Below are 21,814 nucleotides of genomic sequence, written 5' to 3'. Positions count from 1 at the left end.
ATGAGCAAGGGTTGGCAAGAGGAAGTACATCCATCATCATCATCATCAACATTTAACATCTGTTTTTTATGTTGGCTTGGATTGGGTAGCTTGACAGTAACAGGCAAGGGGCTGCATCAGTTTCCATAGTCTGTTTTGGTTTAGTGTCTACAGCTGGATGTCTTTCTTAATGCCAACCACTTTACAGAGTGTACTGGGTGCTTTTTACATGGTACCAACACCAACACCAATGCTTTTCATGTGGCATCTTGGTTTTAGGATATCAATTCTGTTGTGGTGGGTGGGTCATCTTGACTACAGCAAGGCGCCATGTATCTCAGTCCTCTGTCTCTTTTGAAAGGCTCAGCATTTTGAGATCAACCTTTAATATTTCATCCTTCTATCTGTAGAAAATTTGCCTCAATGAATTCCATCCGATCAGATAAAAATGTAAAAGAGAACATTAAAACAATGAAACTGATGATGATAATGTCAATAACACCTTAGTCTGTCTCTTTCCCACTGTTTCTTTTTCATTCATATGTAAACAAAAACAAAAGTTGTCAGAATAGATACAAACAGTATAATGCTACAAGAATAGTCAATCCATGCAAATGACTGTATATTGTTAGTTAAAACAAAATTGTCTGTTTTGATGTGAATATTGCATTGCTACAGACATAAATTAAAGTTTTCTTGAGAGATGAAAAATGAGCACCAAAGAAAAAAAGTATATCTTCAGAGAGAAAAAAGCCCCTTCAAAAAACAAAAGATGATCTTTCTGTAAAGTTGCATGAATTGTATTGATACATTACAAATTTCCCATAGGAAAAAAAAAAATTATCATAAGAGATATTGGTGGTGTAGGTGCTGATAGTCGGGGTGATAGATTACAAATACTGATGCCTCCATGACAACAATAACAACAAAAGTAGTAGGTTTCAGGTGAGAATTAGAGATGACCTATTTTATTCAGATAATGAGAAAGCTACTTAAAACTGGAATCATAAGTGTAAGAATGAATGGCAGGTCATAAAGGATTTGTTAAAATCAAGGTCAAGCACACACACACATACCACAATTATCTCTGCATATGTATCAGAATCACAACTGACAGATAAGCAAAAGGAAATTTTTATGATGCCATCTTGTAGATTACGATGATAAAGAATGGTTGTGACTTTATCATCACAGTTCATGACTTTAATAGATTGTTGGGAAACATTATGGTGGCTATTCCAGTATGTATGTTTTAGGACATGATGCAAGGAAAAAAGATTGATTAAGGCTCTTGCAGTTCTGTGATACAATTGACCTAACCATTTGCAGCACTAACTTCAGCTAGCCACCTGATAACCTATTCACAGGCAAACCAGTTGAACTTCATGTTTATCAGAAAACAAGATAAGCAATTTATTGTCAAAACTAAGTCATCTCCCAGGAAATGTACCTCTTAACATAGACTCGAGATCAGCAGCCTCAAGTTAAGCAGGAGATGGACTGAAAGATGTAAGAAATCCTGTGAAGGATAGTATGGAAGCTGAAAGATACTTTAGTTGGATTAAAGAAATATTAGTTAACATGCATGATGTTTGAAGAAGTTCCAGTTGACATGGTATGATGATAAGGAGGAGGATATATATAACATACAGGACAACTCATTATTCTGTGAGACTGCTGTGAGCCATAGACTAGGTCTTTGAATAGAGCAAGGTTCCAGCCAGTTGAAAGGTGATATATTAGTGGAAAAGCATGGTAGACAGAGCCATAAGGACTAAGATAACCTGGAAATGTTTGAGAAATATGAGGAGCACGTAACAGTGTTAGATAGATAAAATAGAAGGTAGATATTTGGTATATATAACACAGAGAAACTGAAAGTCAGAGGTTTGTCTCTCTCCTCTGGTACAAGGACCAGAAGTATAAGGTGCATCAGTCTGAAAAGCAGTGTGTCAATGTAAATCAAGATGTTGCAACACTACATACTTCCAAACAGCTGCAGCATCAACAACCATAATAGGTTGTTGTCATTCTATGTAAGGTTTTAAGTCACTGATATGCCAAGAAATCCTACGGTAACAATGCTACAATACAGTGAGTCCATTTTCCCATCCTTGGTGTGGATATCCTAAGAAATATCTAGCATATATAAGTAAGACTAGTTTGTTAATGAGAGACATGATATTGCCATGTCACACTGCTTCATGATGGAGTGTACAGTAGAATCTCAAATCATACTGAAATGTTTGATTAGCTACTGCTGCCTCTGATGCCTATATGTTTAGGGCAGAGTTAACCAAGAAGATACACAGCAACAACAGTCTTAACTATAAGCATCACTACCACTATCACCAATATTATTACCAGAAACCAACTAGAGCATCAGTAATTTTCAAATGTTTCAAAAAATTTTACATGCCAGTCTCCTTATAGTTTTTTTTTTATGATTCAGTCCCCTATAAAAAGCAGGATAAGTAACATGAAAAAAATGACATACTTTCATGTACTGTATTTTCCAGACTATGAACTACACTGCCAATAAACCAGCAAACCCCAAAACCACAATTTAATCCACCCACTCCACCCCACTGGGGTACAATAAATACACATGAAAATATGGGGAGTCAGTTGATCAAACTGCATAAGACCCATTTATACACATTTGGCAGAAAGAAACCAGAGGTCATACACCAAAAATTACAGTGGTTTTTGAGCTTTTGGCATCACCTTTCTCTTTTCCCATGGTTTGAGATGTTATTCCTCCTCATTGGCAAGTCATTCCTCATATTGATTTTCGAAGAGGTGCATTTCAATCAATTTAGCTATTTTCGCAGAAGAATTGTAATAGCATCCCAAAATGTACATAAGTTTCTGCCAGTTGGACCACTAGTTTCTGTTAATTGGACCACGGGAAACCATAATTTTAATAGAAACACCATCTTCTCGTCCTCCCCTGAAGGTTTGTTGTCTCTTTTCCTTAATCTCTGATACATAACATGACAATAAAAAAATTATATAAGAAATTATTTACTCACAAAATCAGACCATCTGTCATTTTATTTACAGCAAAGTTCAGTGTCATGGATGTACCTGTTTTGCAGCAACCAGCTGTTCTATGTTCAGCACTGTTTTGGAGAGGGCAACCCTCATTTCTGCTGTGACATCCAGTCAATTACGTGACTTTGTTTTGATGGCAAAGAAAGTGGAAAACATGATCTCACACTCATAGGTGGTTGGAAATGGCATCAGTACTTAAAGAACCATCTTTGTGACATCAGGATATGACCGTGCCATTTCAATCCAAAAGTCAAAACAGCACATTTCACAGAAAAAAATTTTGCACCTCCATCATTGACCAAATCAATGAACTGCTCTTGATGTAAATTGTCTTCTGTAGGCAGATCACTAACAGAGAGCACAAAGGGGTTCCTGATAAAGCAGCAATGTTTGTCAAGGTCATGAAGATCAGAAAAATAAAGAGATATTTCTCTGCCAAGTATTGACATGTGTTGTTTCAGGAGTTCAACAATATCAGACTTGAATCTCATTTTCATCAATTAACATGTTTAGTTGAGGAAATGATGCAAAATTCTTTCCATCCAACTTTTGGTGCCAAAATTCAAGCTTCATTTTGAAAGCAATTAGTTTTTTATGAGAATGAAGCATGGTTATATCATACTCTTGCAGTAAAAGATTGACGGCATTCACTGACTTGAATGTCCACCAAAAATGCCAAGCAGATCAGAAAACGAACATCGGTGAATTTGACATGCAAATCTGGCTTGGCATCTTGTAAAAAAATCGTTGACTTCTTTTTGTAGAAGGAAGACCCTCTTTATTGTCTTTCTTCTCGAAAGCCATCTCACTTGTGAATGCAACAGAAGTGCTTCGAATTCAAAATCATTTTCTTTGCCCAACTAGGCAAACAGATGGTAGTTGAGTGTGTTCACTTTGATAAAGATCACCACTGTCATCACATAATTAAGAACATTTTTTAACTCATCAGGCATGGTTTTTCCCCATTAGTGCTTGTTGATAAGTTGTACAGTGTATACCAATAGCACTGGAGACTTTTCTTTCACCAAATCTGAAAACTAGAATGGCAAGCAAGCATTGCTGGAGCGCTGTCAGTGCGCACGCCAATGACATGCTCCCAGTTGACATCATGTGCCTCAAAAAACTTGTCCATTTTGTTAAATATTTCCCTTGTGGTTGTTATGGTGCTGAGGGTTTCGCAAAACAGGAATTCATCTTCCAGGTGATTGTTATGTACATAACATACATAAACGCACAGTTGGGCCAAGTTGGCAGCAACCAATCATTTTGAGTTTCACAATTGTCATTATTTTTATTACTTTCCGTGAAAGATTTTTATCCAGTCAGACAACAGGATTTCAAAGCATGTGTTGTCAACTGTAAATGCTCGTGTCGAAGTGGAAGGGGCAGCAGATCACAAGTTCTGACTCTTATATCTGTGTAAATCTTGTATAATTCAGTGTAAATTAATAAAACTAAGTTTAACACATCAAATTAGCATGCAACATCTTCATTAACGCCACCCACTCACACACATGATAACAAGACAATGCTACATTTTAAACTTGAAAAAAGCCTTGCGTATTTATAACGTGCAAGTTATATATGTATGTATACATTTTTGTGCATGTATGTGTATGTGGCTAGGGTTCATTCTTACCACCCAGTCAGAAAACAGGATTTTGTGCATGACAGCACGTTTGTCAACTGTAAACACAGACTTGGAAATTTACAGATTTTACATACACAAATGAAGCAGATAAGAACGAACCCCTAGCTGCATACACATACATACACAAAAATGCATACGTACATACATAACTTGCACATTATAAAGGCGGAGGTAAAGAATGTGTACACCACTCAATTTTGGTGTCTTTTTTTATCAAAGATTTTCTTTTATTTCTATGTTTTCGATATAGGAGAATACGATTTTGCCCAAAAATCACGTTTTCAAAATTTTAATTCCCCCACTCCCTCACTAACCTCAATTTCTTAATTTTTAACATTTTTGAGAATTGTTTTTTTTTTAATCCACATAGAAAAATACAGAGATCACAAATCTGGGAAATTTTCTTTTTAACTTTTAATTTTTCTTTAAGAAACACTCAATGCCCCTTACACCCACCCATCACCTTCCTGCGTGGAAAAAAATAAGATCTTAAAATGTTTCACTTTTGTCTAATGTTTCACGCATGCATAGAATTCTACTGAAATAGCAGACATCAAAAAAATCAGAGCACCACCAGAAATCCTGACATGCTAGAAACAACAGCTAAATGATATTACTTCTGGAAAAACTTGCCCGCTTTCAAAAAAAGCTTAAAAACATTCAGAGGTGATGGGTGGAGGTTGGGGAAGGGGATTTGAGTGTTTCTTTAAGAAAAAATTTGGAAAAAGTTAGAAATTAACTTAGTGAGGAGGGTTAGGGTTATTAATATTTTGAAAACGTGTTTTGGGGACAAAATCCTAATCTATATTGAAAACAGGAACCTGAAGAAATTTTGGAAAAAAATAAAGGGGGGTTATAGAAATAAAGTTTTTAAATACACTCATCACAAATACGAATTACAAAATAAAAGAAAAAGGTCATTTCAATTGAAGTTTTATAATCCATACTGAAGTTTTACCATGTGTATGTGTGTGTGTGTGTGTGTGTGTGTGTGTGTGTGTGTGTGCGTGCGTGCGTGCGTGCGTGTGTGTAAAAGAAGTTATTTGTACATACCATTCTGAATTCCAAAAGAAGAAAAACTTTCGGCAAACTCCAGCCATGGTTGTTAAGCCCCAAACAACTCTGCACACGTATCTATTGTATTGAACATGCAAGAGAAACATGAAAATGTACACATAAATAGGTTATGTTTGCAATTAACTATATAAATGATAGCAAAGTTTGTATAAAATGAAATTAAATCCAGGTTTCGTCACAGATCAGGTTAGTAAAGTTTTAACAGTTTTGTGACAACACTAGCAAAAAACAGTTGGAATTAGCAAAACAGGTGATTACAGGTGAAAACTGTGGAAATTGTGATAATAAAACAAATGTTTTCCTCACCAACTCACCACCACCAAAAATTAATTCCTCTTCCAAAGAGAGAATGGCATTATCTCTTTCTATCACATTTTCATTAGAATGTATCGATACACTACTAGAACTGGAGAAAGTTTCATGTGTGGAAGCAAAGTCTGGAATCAAAGGACCTTAGAGTTGATTTAGTAAAAGTTAAAGTCTTAGTAAGTAGGAAAGCAGACAAGTCACAAATCCCTTCAAGTAGATGGTCCTGCTTGATATGTAGAAAAGGCATAGGTAGAAACTCCATAGGATGTACTCTGTGCAAATTATGGACACATAAGAGGTGAAGCAATATCAGAGGAAGGTTAACAGGGAAAGTAGTCTTTGTGTGTTGCAGATGTACAGGTACAATAAACACTAGAAATGTACAGAAAATAGACTCCATCAAATGCCATTACCTAAGTGACCAAGTCAGAGTGGAGGTGGATGCTCCGAGAGCATGGCTGCTAGAATAAGAATAAGAATAAGAATAAGCATGATCTTTGAATGTTGGACTTCACAGAGGTGATGACAAGTGACTGAGATTTTTGGTAATATGCTGTGCTTCAGAAGACTTGCCAGGCCAAATGAAATCATAGTTGAGCCATTGCCAGTCTCATGTAAATGGCACCCATGAAATCGTAATCGTGACTGTTACCAGTACCATGATCTTCAAATGTTGGGCCTCATGGAGGCAATGACCAGTAACAGAGACCTTTGGTAATATGCTGTGCTTCAGAAGACTTGTCAAGCCAAATGAAAGCAAATGAAATAGTCATGGCCATTGCCAATGTAATGTAAATGGCACCTGTGCTGGTGGCACGTAAAAAGCACCCATTACATTCTTGGAGTGGTTGGAATTAGGAAGGGTAGCCATAGAAGCCATGCCAAATCAGACTGAAACCTGGTGCAGCTCTCTGGCTTACCAGTTCTAGTTAAACCATCTAACCCATACCAGCATGGAAATGATAATGATGATGATGATCCAGTAAGTTTCAAAAATCAATTAAGGTTGTTCATCATTTTTTCCATCTGCAAAGAAATAGTTAAATATGCCATGTTTGTTTGTCTATTATGTAAGTTTACATACACTATATCTGAAAAATTCTTATCTTTTAATGACAACAAAACCTCAATGTTATCACCACCACCAACAACAACACTATCACTATCAACCAGATATTACTAATACAACAATATTTCCAACTTACTAAAACTATTACCCTCACTATTAAAGGAGCTTCTACATGATCAACCAGCCTGCCAGAAATAGCAGTCATATCCCCTTTAAATCACATCCCACTATCTTATCAAGGTGATTCAGTTAAAACTACACTTCATGATGTTGTATTAGTTATATGATGTGTGAAAATGCTTAACACAGAATGGTCAAAGCTGGAAAAAGTTTGTTTGATTGGGTTGATTTGAGGCTAAACAATGACAACACTTTAACCAAAACACTATCATCATGACAAACCAGCATGGAAGCTTCTACATTGCCATTCAGCCTACTAGACATAATAGCCAATTTTTCTCAATCTACATCCTACTGTTTTAGAAAAAGACATATTGGATGGATTATGTGGTTGTGGGTTTCTTGCATGTAGAAAAACATTGAATGGTCATGCCAATCTTAACCCCAATTACAACCATCTCCATCACCTTTAGCACTATCAGGAACAGCAATTACTACCACCAAAGCTTTAAAAAAAATTCAGTAGACATTTGCATTCTGCAAATTTAGTTAAAAATCCCCCACCCAGCCTTTTTGTTTGTTTATTTTATGTTTTTCTGCTTTATATCACAAATGTGACTTCCTTTGGAAAGATCAACTACTACAAAGGTCAGCCTCTATAAAGGTTAACTACTTCAGCAATCGGCAAGTAAGTCTATATATATTTGTTATTTTTAGGGTGGTGAAGAGAGAGGCAACAATGATGCTGCACAGTTATTTAACTCTAGACCACACTGATTTCTCATTAAATTCACTTGTGCAAGAGGGTGAGATATCAATTTTGATATTTGGAGTGACAAAGGTAGGGAGGGTCAATGAAATAAGTACCAGTAATATATTGCAGTCAATTCAATTGTCCAACTTTTCCTGTCTGTGTAATATTTTCTCGAAGAAAACAAAAAAAAAATAATAATAATAATGATGATGATAATGATAATAATAATAATAATGATGATGATGACGATGATGATGATGATAATAATATGGCAGCCAACCATAGAAACCATGCCAGAACAGACAATGGAGCCTGATACAGCCCCTGGTCATACCAGCTTTGGTCAAACTGTTTAACCCATACCTGCATGGAAAACAAATGTTAAATGATGATAAGTATGATGATGATGGGTACCTGAGATAACCAGTTTATATGCAAGAAGTGACTTTTAGATAGAGCCAAAGTGTTCTGCCCATCACTTTAGTGTCAGTGACTTCTCTGTTAATAAAGACAGGTCGTCAGGCCTAAACAGGAGGCAGTTCTCATTTTTTAGAGTCCATATACATTGAGGGTACACCATGATACATCTCCACAACCATCCTCTTTCTCTCTCTCTCTCTCTCTCTCTCTCTCTCTCTCTCTAACTGAGATAGCTAGGTATCTCCTCTACAGCAACACACCTATTTCTGTCCCTCTATCATAGTTTAACCTCTCATCACCTCTCACTTGGACTCCTCCCTCAGTATTACTTCCTATCTCAGTTGAGAGGTCTTTGTCTTGCAAGTTACTTGCTGACCTTGTCAGTGCTGATGTCATGTACAAAGCACCCAGTACATTCTGTAAAATAGTTGTAATTAGGAAGGGCATCCAGCAGTAGAAACCATGCTAAAACTTACCAGCTCCTGTCAAACTGTACAATTCATGTCAGCATGAAAAACAGACATTAAATGATGATGATGAGGAGGAGGAGGAGGAGGAGGAGATATATCATCATCTAGGGAAAGAGGGCGGCTTATAAATGCCAAAACCTACCCTGGCGAAGAATGTACCCCACAACATAGATTAGTAGTTAGCGACTTTGGGATCAAGGCAAAATGGGTGCCCAGAATTAGACAGGCTTGGAGAAGAAGGGTGTGGAAGCTTAAAGACCCTGCAAACGGACAGAGACTTAGAGACAAGTTACTTGAAGCATTTAACGAAATAGAAGGGGATATAGCATCATACAATGTGGAAGACAATTGGAGATTTCTGCGGGACAACCTGTTGAAAGCCACCGACCAGATTTGTGGGTGGTGTAAGGTCCCCTTCCAACCCAGAGTAACGTGGTGGTGGAACAAGGAGGTAGACAGGGCTATTAGACAAAAGAAACAGGCTTGGAAGGACTGGAAGAACGGTGGTAGCAGGGAATTGTACCAATGTGCCAGAAGGGAGGCTAGGCGACAGGTTTATTTAGCCAGAGGGGAAGCAGATAAGGAAAGATTTGCCAATGTTCTGCGCCGTGAGGACCAAAGACTCGAGGTATTTCGTGTTGCAAGACAGTGTAGGAGAGAGAATAGTGATGTTGTAGGAGAGAAATGTGTTCGCATGGATGATGGTACGCTTGCATTAAATGAGGATGCAAAGAAAGAGGTCTGGAGATGCCACTACGATAGATTGCTTAATAAAGAGAATGAATGGGAGAAAGAGAGCCTGCCTTATGTCGACCCAATAGAGGGACCAGCTATCCGAGTTGATAGTACCAGGGTAGATAAAGCAATTAAGAGTATGAAGACCGGGAAAGCCCCCGGCCCATCAGGAATCACTGCAGAGATGCTCAAAATATCTGGCAGTGTTGGCTATAGCCTAGTCACCCGTATTACGAACCAGGTGATACACGAAGGAGTCATACCCTATGACTGGTGTAGCAGCATCATAGTCAACTGCTACAAAGGTAAAGGGGACGCTTTAGATACAAATAATTACAGAGGCATCAAGCTGTTAGATCAGGTTATGAAAGTTACAGAGAGGGTCATAGCCCAACTAATTAGGGAGCGAATCAATTTAGATGAGATGCAGTTTGGGTTCGTGCCAGGTAAAAGCACTACTGATGCCTTATTTCTAGTGAGACAGTTGCAGGAGAAATACCTAGCTAAGGATAAACCTCTGTACCTGGCTTTCATTGACATGGAGAAAGCCTTTGACAGGGTCCCCCGATCCCTTATCTGGTGGTCAATGAGGAAACTTGGGATAGAAGAATGGTTAGTGAGAGCTGTGTGAGCCATGTACAGAGATGCTGCCAGTAAGGTGAGGGTTGGAAATGAGTACAGCAATGAATTCCGGGTAGAGGTAGGGGTCCACCAAGGTTCCGTCCTCAGCCCCCTATTATTTACCATAGTCCTCCAGGCAATCACAGAGGAGTTCAAGACAGGTTGCCCCTGGGAGCTCCTCTATGCTGATGACCTTGCCCTAATTGCGGAGTCACTATCAGAACTAGAGGAGAAGTTTCAGGTGTGGAAGCAAGGTCTAGAATTGAAGGGCCTTAGAGTCAACCCAGCTAAAACCAAAATCCTAATAAGTAGGAAGGTAGATAAAACACAAACCCCTTCAGGTAGATGGCCCTGCTCAGTATGTAGAAAAGGAGTAGGTAGTAACTCTATAAGATGTACCCGGTGCAAGCTATGGACACATAAGAGGTGCAGCAACATCAAAGGCAGGTTAACTAGCAAGTTAGTTTTTGTTTGTGGCAGATGTTCAGGTGCAATAAAGACTGCAAACAAACAGGAAACAACTTCTATCTCATTCCAGGGTGAAAAACTAGAGGTAGTCGATAGCTTCCGCTATCTGGGCGACCAAGTTAGTAGTGGGGGTGGGTGCGCTGAAAGTGTAGCTGCTAGAATAAGAATAGCCTGGGCAAAGTTTAGAGAGCTCTTACCCCTGCTGGCGACAAAGGGACTCTCACTCAGAGTAAAAGGCAGACTGTATGACGCATGCGTACGAACAACCATGCTACATGGCAGTGAAACATGGGCTGTAACTGCTGAGGACATACGTAAGCTCGCAAGGAATGAAGCCAGTATGCTCCGTTGGATGTGTAATGTCAATGTGAATACCCGTCAGAGTGTAAGTATCTTGAGAGAAAAGCTGAACATTAGAAGCATCAGTTGTGGCGTGCAAGAGAGACGATTGCGCTGGTATGGACATGTGGTGAGAATGGAGGAGGATAGCTGCGTGAAAAAGTGCCACACCCTAACAGTTGAGGGAACCCGTGGAAGAGGTAGGCCCAGGAAGACCTGGGCTGAGGTGGTGAGGCAAGACCTTCGTACATTGGGCCTCACCGAGGCGATGACTACGGACCGAGACCTTTGGAAATGTGCTGTGCGTGAGAAGACCCGGCAAGCCAAGTAAGATCGTTGCCAGTGCCCCTGGACTGGTTCTTGTGCGGGTGGCACATGAGATGCACCATTTTGAGCGTGGCCGTTGCCAGTACCGCCTGACTGGCTCCTGTAGGATTTTCGAGCGAGATCGTTGCCAGTGCCCCTGGACTGGCTTGTGCGGGTGGCACATAAAAGACACCATTTCGAGCGTGGCCGTTTTCGTGCGGGTGACACGTAAAAGCACCCACTACACTCTCTGAGTGGTTGGCGTTAGGAAGGGCATCCAGCTGTAGAAACTCTGCCAAATCAGACTGGAGCCTGGTGTTGCCATCCGGTTTCACCAGTCCTCAGTCAAATCGTCCAACCCATGCTAGCATGGAAAGCGGACGTTAAACGATGATGATGATGATCATCATCATCGTTTAACATCTGCTTTCCATGCTAGCATGGTTTGGACGATTTGACTGAGTACTGGTGAACTGGATGGCTGCACCAGGCTCCATTCTGATCTAGCAGAGTGTAGTGGGTGCTTTTACGTGCCACCAGCACGAGGGCCAGTCATGTGGTACTGGCAACAGCCACGCTCAAAATGGTGTTTTTTACGTGCCACCTGCACAAGTGCCAGTAAGGTGACGCTAGTAAGGATCACGCTCAAATGGTGCTATGTACATGCCACTAGCACGGAAGCCAGACAGCTGCTCTGACAATGATCACGCTCGGATGGTGCTGTTAGTGCTCTACTGGCACAGGTACCAGTCATCGAATATGGTTCAATTACGATTTCGATTTCACTTGCCCCAACAGGTCTTCGCAAGCAGAGTTTAGTGTCCAATGAAGGAGAGGTTGGCATGGGGGGTAGGGGTCAGTCATCGAATTTGGTTCGATTTCGATTTCAAATTTACTTGCCTCAACAAGTCTTCGCAAGCAGAGTTTAGCGTCCAATGAAGTAAAGATATGAATAAGTGAGCTGGCTACACTTCTGGCAGAGGCTACAGATTATGCTTTCACTTGGCCTGCCGGGTCTTCTCACGCACTGCATATTTCCAAAGGACCCGGTCACTAGTCATTGCCTCGGTGAGGCCTAAAGTTCAAAGGTCGTGCTTCACTACCTCATCCCAGATCTTCCTGGGTCTACCTCTTCCACAGGTTCCCTCAGCGAACTTTTTCACACAGCTATCCTCATCCATTCTTGCCACATGACCATACCAGTGCAATCGTCTCCCATGCACACCACAACTGATGCTTCTTAGGTCTAACTTTTCTCTCAAGGTCGAGTATGCACACTGACATTACACATCCATCGGAGTATACTGGCTTCGTTTCTTGTGAGCTTACGCATGTCCTCAGCAGCTACAGCCCATGTTTCACTGTCATGTAGCATGGCAGTTAGTAGACATGCGTCATACAGTCTGCCTTTTACCCTGAGTGAGAAGCCCTTTGTCACCAGCAGAAATAAGAGCTCTCTGAACTTTGCCCAGGCTATTCTCATTCTAGCAGCTACACTTTCAGTGCACCCTCCCCCACTACTAACTTGGTCACCTAGATAGCGGAAGCTATCAACTACATCTAGTTTTTCTCCCTGGAATGTGGCAAAGGTTGTTTTCTGCACATTTTCAGTGTCTATTGCTCCTGAGCATCTGCCACATACAAAAACTATCTTGCTAGTTTGCCTTCCTTTGATATTGCTGCATCTCTTATGTGTCCATAGCTTACACTGGGTACAACTTATGGAGTTTCTACCTACGCCTTTTATACAGATCGAGCAGGGCCATCTACCTGAAGGGGTTTGTATTTTGTCTACCTTCCTACTTATTAGGAATTTGGTTTTAGCTAGGTTAACTCTAAGGCCCTTCGATTCTAGTCCTTGCTTCCACATCTGAAACTTCTCCTCTAGTTCTGATAGTGACTCAGCAATTAGGGCAAGGTCATCAGCATAAAGGAGCTCCCAGGGGCATCCCGTCTTGAATTCCTGTGTTATTGCCTGGAGGCCAATGATAAATATGAGGAGGCTGAGGACTGAACCTTGGTGGACCCCTACCTCTAACCGGAATTCTTCACTGTACTCGTTGCCAATCCTCACCTTGCTGACAGCGTCCCTGTACATGGCTTGCACAGCTCTCACTAACCATTCATCTATCCCTAGTTTCCTTATTGACCACCAGATAAGGGAGTGGGGGACGCTGTCAAAGGCTTTCTCCATGTCAACGAAAGCCAGGTACAGAGGTTTATCTTTGGCTAGGTATTTCTCCTGCAGCTGTCTTACCAGAAATATAGCATCAGTGGTGCTTTTCCCTGGAATGAACCCAAATTGCATCTCATCTAAGCTGACTCTCCTCCCTAATTAGTTGGGCTATGACCCTCTCAGTGACCTTCATTACCTGGTCCAACAACTTGATACCTCAAATATATATACACACACACACACACACCTTTATATATATCATTTATGCACACATATATATAATCATTATCAAAAAGTGAAAAGAGCATACCTGTATTTCCATATAATTCTTTTTTTTTTTATCAGCTAAACTCAGTATCCTTTTATTGTGGCACATTACGATCAGTTTCTGTGGATAGTATTTGAAATTTAGCCAGTGTTTTATATACACATGGTAGAATTACTGGGAATTGCTACTTAAGGGAGCAATTCACCTCTAAGTTTATTATTTTTATGTTGAAAAATCATTCTCAAAGAGTGAAAAGAGCAGACATATATTTCTATATAATTTTTTTACTTTTTTATTAGCTAAACTCCTTAAAGTCTCTGGTAGTCATGGATAGTACCATTTCATCCTCTTTCTGGACTCTTTAGCTTAGGGAAACTAACCTGAATCGTGAGCTGTAAACATTGCACCAAGAAAAATGAACAAACAAGCAAGCAAGCAATGCAAAAAGCCAGCATTCAGACTCGGATGTTGGAACATAAGGACCATGACAACTGGTCTGTCAGAGGACCTTCAAGAAATCGGCAACACGCACTAGACAGCAGCAAGCAACAACAAACTGCTTCAACTCTAAGTGAACATTGCAACACTCCAAAAAAGAAACTCCTAGACTCAGGGACCCTTCATGAAAAAGACTATACCTTTTTTTGGCAAGGGAAAGGCACAGATGAAATCAGAGAGCATGGTGTCAGCTTTGCCGTGAAGAACTCTCTGCTGAAGTTGGTAAAACTCAACAGTGATGGCTCAGAGTGGATACTTTCACTTCTACTGCACACTTTCGATGGGCCTGTCAACCTTATCAGTGCTTATGCTCCAATCCTCTATTCCTCACAAGATGCCAAGGATAAGTTCTATGATCAGCTCTCTATGAAAATACAGGCAATCTCAAATGGAGAACAGCTGGTGCTACTTGGTGATTTCAACACCAGAGTGGGAGCTGATCACGACTACCGGCTGAGATGTCTGGGTCAGTACGGGGTTGGCAATATGAATGAAAATGGGCAATGGCTGCTTGAGCTCTGTATGCTCTATTGATTATGTGTTACCATCACCTTCTACCAGGCTAAAGCTCAACACAGGATTTCCTGGAGTCACCCTCACTCAGGGCATTGGCACCAGCTAGATTTGATTATCACAAGACCCAAACACCTGAGGAATGTTCACCTGATTCAATCTTTTCAGAGCGCTGACTATGACATAGACCACTGCTTGGTTTGCTGTAATCTCAAATCCCAACCAAAAGTGATGCACAATGCCAAGCTCCCAGGCAAGCAGCACATCAATATTACTACAACCCAACAACCAACTAAGATAGATACATTCCTCAAGACACTGGAAAACGCCCTTCTTGCAGACCCATCAAAAGACAATGTTCAGCAGAGATAGGACTATCTCAGAGACATCATCCATAGCACTGCACTGTGGGCCTTTGGGAGGAGGAGGAAAATGAGACATGACTGGTTTGAGGTGAATGTGAAAGAACTCAATACCCCCATGAAGGAGAAGCATAAACACCAACCCACCAGAGCAATGCTGCAAGCATTGAGATCAGCAAGGAACAGCATGCAGAAGACAGTGAGACAGTGTGCAAATGACTACTGGTAACAACTATATGCAAATATCAAACTGTCGTTTGACACAGGCAACATTCGTGGAATGTATGAGGGTATTAAGGAAGCCATCAGCCTAACTCAGAGCATGATAGTTCCACTCAAATCTAGAACAGGGCAATTTCTCAAGGACAAAAGAGAGCAGCTGGAGAGATGAGTGGAACATTATTCCAAAGAAAAAAACCCATCTCAGACGATGTGCTAGATACCATGGAACACCTACCTGTCATGGAGGAGTTCAATGCACTGCAAACTGCTGATGAACTGATCAGAGCCATTGATGGCTTGCCCACTGGAAAAGCACCAGGGCTTGGATGGCATCCCACCAGAGATCCTCTGATGCGCAAGAAGAGTTCTACTTAGCCACTTGCTGAAGCAACTAAGTCAGTGCTGGGAGGAGCAATCAGACATGAGAGACTGCAACATTGTCACCCTATATAAGAACAAAGGTAACAATTGCGACTGCAATAATTACCACGGCATCTCGCTGTTAAGCATCATTGGGAAAATCTTCACCTGCATGGCCCTAAATAGGCTACAGAAAATCACTGAGAGGGTAAATATCCCGAATCTCAGTGTCGATTCAGAGCAAAACACTCCACCATCAACATGATCATCTCTCTCCGACAGCTACAGGAAAAGTACCAAGAGCAAAGACAACCATTCTTTATCACCTTCATTGACCTCATAAAGGCTTTTGACCTAGTCAGTAGAGATGGCCTGTTCAAAATTCTTGCTAAGATTGGCTGTCCTCCAAGACTTCTCAGGATTGTTCGATTATTTCACACAGACATAAAAGGCATTGATCAAATTGATGGCTCTTTTTTGGAGGCATTCAACCTACACAACGGTGTGAAACAGGGCTGTGTACTTGCCCCCACCTTATTTAGCATCTCCTTTGTCATGCTGAAACATGCATTTGGGACATCAACTGATGGTGTTTACCTCCACACTAGATCAAGTGGCAAACTGTTTAGTCCGTTGAGACTGAAAGCAAAATTCAAGGTGTGCCAGGTACTCATCAGGGAAAAGCTGTTTGCAGATGAAGCAGCACTGACAGCAAACTCTCAAAGGCCTGTCACGAATTCAGCATGACTATCAGTCTGAAGAAGAAGTACTGGGTCAGAGTGTCAAGCATGCCTCCACCATCACCACCAACAGCTACAAGCTGGAGGCAGTCCATTGATTCACCTATCTTAGTTCTACCATCGCTGATAACCCCTCTATGTACCCTGAGATCAACAGGTGAATCAGACAAGTATTCTCCACATTTGCCAGGCTCACAAAAAGAGTCTGGAAAAACAAAAAACTGGCTGCAAACACCTAAATTGTTGTCTATAAGGTGTGCATCCTTAGCATGCTACTTTATGGCAGTGAGACATGGAGTCTCTACTCTAGACAAGAGCAGCGTCTCAACGTCCTTTACCTTCGCAATTTAAGATGCATCTTGGACATCAAGTGAACCGATCACATCATCAACACCGAAATCCTCAACTGAGTCAAGATACCTAGCACCATTTGTGCTGGCTTCATCATGTTCATCACATGCTAAACGGAAGGATCCCAACAGACCTCCTGTATGGGGAATTTGCTACCAGCACAAGAGCACGAAGACAACCTCATCTTTGTTTCAAAGATGTCTGTAAGAGATATATGAAGTCGCTTGATCTGGACATCCTGAGATGGGAGGGGATTACAAATGATCGCCCACACTGGAAGCAAATATTGCAAAAGGGAATGAAGAGAGCAGAAACAAAACAGGTTCTTGCTATCAGAGAAAAGCACACTCGACAGAAGGAAAAATCAGTACCGGCAGAGTGCTTCTTCAAATGCAGTCACTGTATGTGTGATTGCCACTCCCATGTGGGCCTGTACAGCCACAACAGACACTACACCACCATCAGCAGCTAAAAAAAAGTTCTTTGCCCGCAGATCCATGGCCTCTCAAGACCAACAGAGACCTACCTACAGTGTTAGAATATTTAGGACTACATTTTGAATGTATGGTGTCCCAGGTTTAATCTGGTGATTTAAAGGAAATTTGGCTGGTATTCCTTACAGATCACATACCCATGTAGAGTTCACTCTCCTGTTGACTCAAAGTAAACACTGGTTTTGTCATGTAGTTCCAGATCAGTTGTAGGGAAAAATATGATGAAATGCATTACATTCATGACAATCCTGTCATTTGCATATCAGGAACTATATTCTTCAATATAACCTTTATTTAAGGGTGTAATTTTGGTAAGTTTTGGCTACTATTTTCAGTAGGGTAAGCTTTAACTGTTGTGTGTTTACTAAATCTTGATGTGTCTGATGGTAAAAATTATTGTGTAAATATACAGATTTCAGACAAATCTAAAACATGTAAAAAAAAATTGAATTTTTAAAAAAGCACAAAATTTTATTGAAACAAAACTTATATTTTGAATTACATTTCGATATAGAATTAGTCTTTTCTCCACCCTTCATTTAACATGTTTCATTTGGAATACTTTTGCAAAATATTTAGATTGTAATGACAACAAAAATATTTCAGAAAATCATGAGGCCATTTACACAGCCAAAATAGATCAAACTGAGAGAATGTTCAACTAAAGATCTCTAGTTCAATCTTGACACGTTGATATTCTGTTTTGTTATTGAATTTTTTGCTAATTAAAATCTCTATAGATTTAGTTAGGAAAGGTGATAGAGGGGGAAGTTTTTCCAGTCACATATCAATGCATTATCGTGATTATAATCAGACACAACAATATAAAGGAACTCACAAGAAGTTAAGACCACCAACTAGGGAAAATCAACACACCCCTTCTAGGTTTCTTACATTCTGGACACCTGCCCACTCTCAGCTATAATCTCCAGGCAGAATTCAATTAATGACTTCCTTATAAATACCATCTTCTCCACTTGCACCCTCCTTTTATCAAATTTACTACAGCACAGCACCTCCCTCTCTATTTTCACCTTTGGATGACATTTGAAGTTGATGAGGGTTTGGTCAGAGAAATACAATCCAGTCTTCAATCTTTTTAAATGTTCCCATTATACAATCACTTTCACTATAGCCTTTAGACAGAGGAAAATTGCCACTTCTTGCTGAAGGGGTACAGCGAGGCAATTGTTAAGTTGTCCTACTGCACAACTGTACAAACTTTGCTCAGAAAAATCTAGTGTACTTCTAGCAGATAAAAGATTATTCAATTGTAGAAGGTAGTCTATCATTTCTTGTAAACACAAGCTCCTAAAAACTTGCCACGTCTATCATAACTCCAGGTAAATAGATAGTTAATACTAGGCCAAAATGTTTTATCCACTGTGCAAAACTATATAATATATCAGTACTTCAGTTACTTGAATGCAAACATTTAGATAGAATGATTTTGTCAAATAGATCAAACCATGCACCATACTGACACCAATGAATACCTTAAGTTAGGAAAGCATATGCGTTAATATATATATTTATGGATATCTTTCTATTTATATCATTTTGGATCCACAGCTTAAGTTTTTCAAACTCATGTTGTCCCCTAGCAGACTGTTATTACAAGTAAGAATCTATATGCATGCATGTGTGTGTGTGTGCGTGTGTGTGTGTGTGTGCACATGTTTATGAATGTGAGTGCATATATGTGTGTGTGCTTCTGTGTGTATTTATGTAAGGAAAAAGCTGAACCAGTAGAGTGTCAGATAATACTTTTTGTAGTATTTGGTAATATTCTAAAGGTCAGATCCACCTTGCCTTTCACCTTCCCAAAAATGATCAAATATATACAGTGAATAAAATTACTTATTGTAATTGAGTTAACCGTGTCCATAGTAGAAGATAAATCCCATTATGTCCATAATTCATTAAATGAAACCCATGGAAGAATTAAAGAATATGCTTGTTTATTTCAGATCAGTACAAAAATCAAGCAAGTTCATTCAAATAAAGACCTTCTGCAACCGTCAGATCATAAATTAACAACATCATCAAATGCTTCTCTCTGGGAAACAGCATTTTCCAAATTTGCAACAGATTCAAAGACAAAGACACTCAAAATTCCTTCAGCAGTGAATAGCAAAATGGAGACAACAACAGAAAGGGAAGAAGAAACTTAAATTTTGATTGTGGGAAAATTAAAATGTTGACTACTGGGAAGTATGGAGTATGTGCATATGTGTGTGGCACACACGCACACACACACACACACACACACACAGAGGTATGTGTCTTGTATATATGTGTGTCTGTGTGAGTGTGTGTGTATATATTTATATGCACACACATACACACACATATATATATACATATCTCTCTCTATATATACACACATGTGAATTTGATCATATATATATTTTTGTATTTGTTAGCTATAAAGGGATTCAAGGTTTCAAGTCACTGATATAGAATTACATCTAACAAATAAAGAAATATATTACAATTCTATATTTGTGAGGTGAGGAATTTATATTATGTACAGTGGTTACATTAGTTGGACTGGTGTCTTCATCTTGGTTGTTGCTTTCACAGCATTTCAGCTGTGTACACTCCAGCCTTCTTCAGACGTCTCATGATTCACCTTAGTGCTTTGCAAAACCTCTAGGTGACTACACTGCATTAACCAAAGCCTTTATCCACTATGCTACAAGCATAACATAATAGATAAAGGCATTGGTTAATGCAATGACGCATGAAGAAGGCTGGAGTGTACACAGCCAAAACATTGTGAAAGCAAAAATCAGGATAAGGAGACCAGTCTGACTAATGTAAACACTGTACATAAAGAAATATACATGTGTGTGTATGTGAGTGCATACATGTGGTTGTGTGCGTGTTTGCGTGTGTGTTTGTGTATGTGTGTTTGTATGTGTGTGCATGTGTGTGTGTGTATATATATATATATATATATATATGTATGTATGTATGTATGTATGTATAAAAACAAAAAGAAGAAAATGCTTTGAAAACTGTCATGTATAAAAGAAAGAATTTATTTACACTTTGTAAATACTCTGTAAATATAAATGTTAAATATATTCTTTCATTTATTCCTGATGAAGTACACAAAGCATTTCCTTCTTTATTGTTTTTTAATATAAATTTACTCGTGTGAAACCTCTTAACATTTTATTTATATATATATATAAACATATATAAACACACACACACACACACACACACACACACACACACACACACACACACACACACACACACACACACACATATATATATATATATATAGGTAAGTTGGTAGGTAGGTGTATATATGTATATGTGTGAATTTGAACTCAGAATTTGAATGAACAAAAAAACAGCTATAAACATTTTATATGTTTACACAAATACATGCACATGTACATGTATACATTCATTTTCACATATATATATACATAAACACATATACATATATATACATATATATATATATATATATATATATATATATATATATATATATATATATGCACATACACACACATACACACACATACACACACACACATATATATATATATATATGAGAGGGGGATATATATATATATATATATACACACACATACACATGACGATGATGATGATAATACACACACACATTATTTGTTAGCATGTGAGTGTGTGTGTGTGTGTGTGTGTTTGATCCAGTGAAACTCAAGGTTTTAAAGATAAGGTGGTGGATGGTTGAATTCAAATTGTACTAGTTTAAGCCCTCGTTTACCACATGTTGCACCTCCTAATTCACAGCTGAATTGTTAGCAATAGTAAGATCATCAAACTGTAATAGAAGTTTATAAATTCCTATATTTACATGTATAACATCTTTATATGTAATCTAGACTAAGAATGTTTGGCATATGTAATTACACATTCATAACACTCACACACACATTCACAATTACATAAGGGCACAAACATTGAGGTAAAACATTAAAAACACACTGAACACAATGATATTTTTGTTTATTATTATTTTCTAATAATAATAATAATAACAGCAATAATAATAATCATAGTAATAATAATAATAATAATAATAACAATAATGGTTTCAGAATTCACCACAAGGGCAGTGATTTTGTGGGAGGGGATAAATCGATTACATTGACCCCAGTATTCAACTGGTATTTATTTTATTGACCCCAAAAGGATGAAAGGCAAAGTCAACCTCAGCAGAATTTGAACTCAGAACATAGTGATGGGCAAATACCACTAAGCATTTCATCCAGTACACTAATGATTCTGCCAGCTCGCCACCTTAATAATAATGATAATAATTAACAAGATTATACTTACCTAGAAAGGAAGGTGGAAGAGGGTTAATATCAGTAGAAGACTGCATGAAATTAGCAAGAGTAGATATAGACTCTTATGTAGGTAATAGTGAAGAAAGTTTATCAA

General features: G+C 39.1%; 1 protein-coding gene across 2 annotated transcripts in view; it reads left to right on the top strand.

Annotated features, from left to right (window-relative positions):
- The window catches only part of LOC106881292 (tetratricopeptide repeat protein 16), a 148,630-nt gene extending 127,266 nt beyond the window's left edge, over positions 1-21,364 (top strand). For both annotated transcript variants that reach the window (XM_052966285.2, XM_052966284.2), the window contains exon 12: positions 19,330-21,364. In XM_052966285.2, coding sequence (XP_052822245.1) covers positions 19,330-19,533 — 204 coding nt within the window. In that variant the 3' untranslated portion in view covers positions 19,534-21,364. The remainder of the gene's footprint in view (positions 1-19,329) is intronic.
- Positions 21,365-21,814: the final 450 nt, after the last annotated feature.

The sequence above is a fragment of the Octopus bimaculoides genome, chromosome 3 (genome assembly GCF_046866305.1).
Source record: "Octopus bimaculoides isolate indiv1 chromosome 3, ASM4686630v1, whole genome shotgun sequence".
Classification (NCBI taxonomy): domain Eukaryota; kingdom Metazoa; phylum Mollusca; class Cephalopoda; order Octopoda; family Octopodidae; genus Octopus; species Octopus bimaculoides.
The sequence above is the reverse complement of the archived record's forward strand: the minus strand, read 5'-3'. Positions and strand labels throughout refer to the sequence as shown.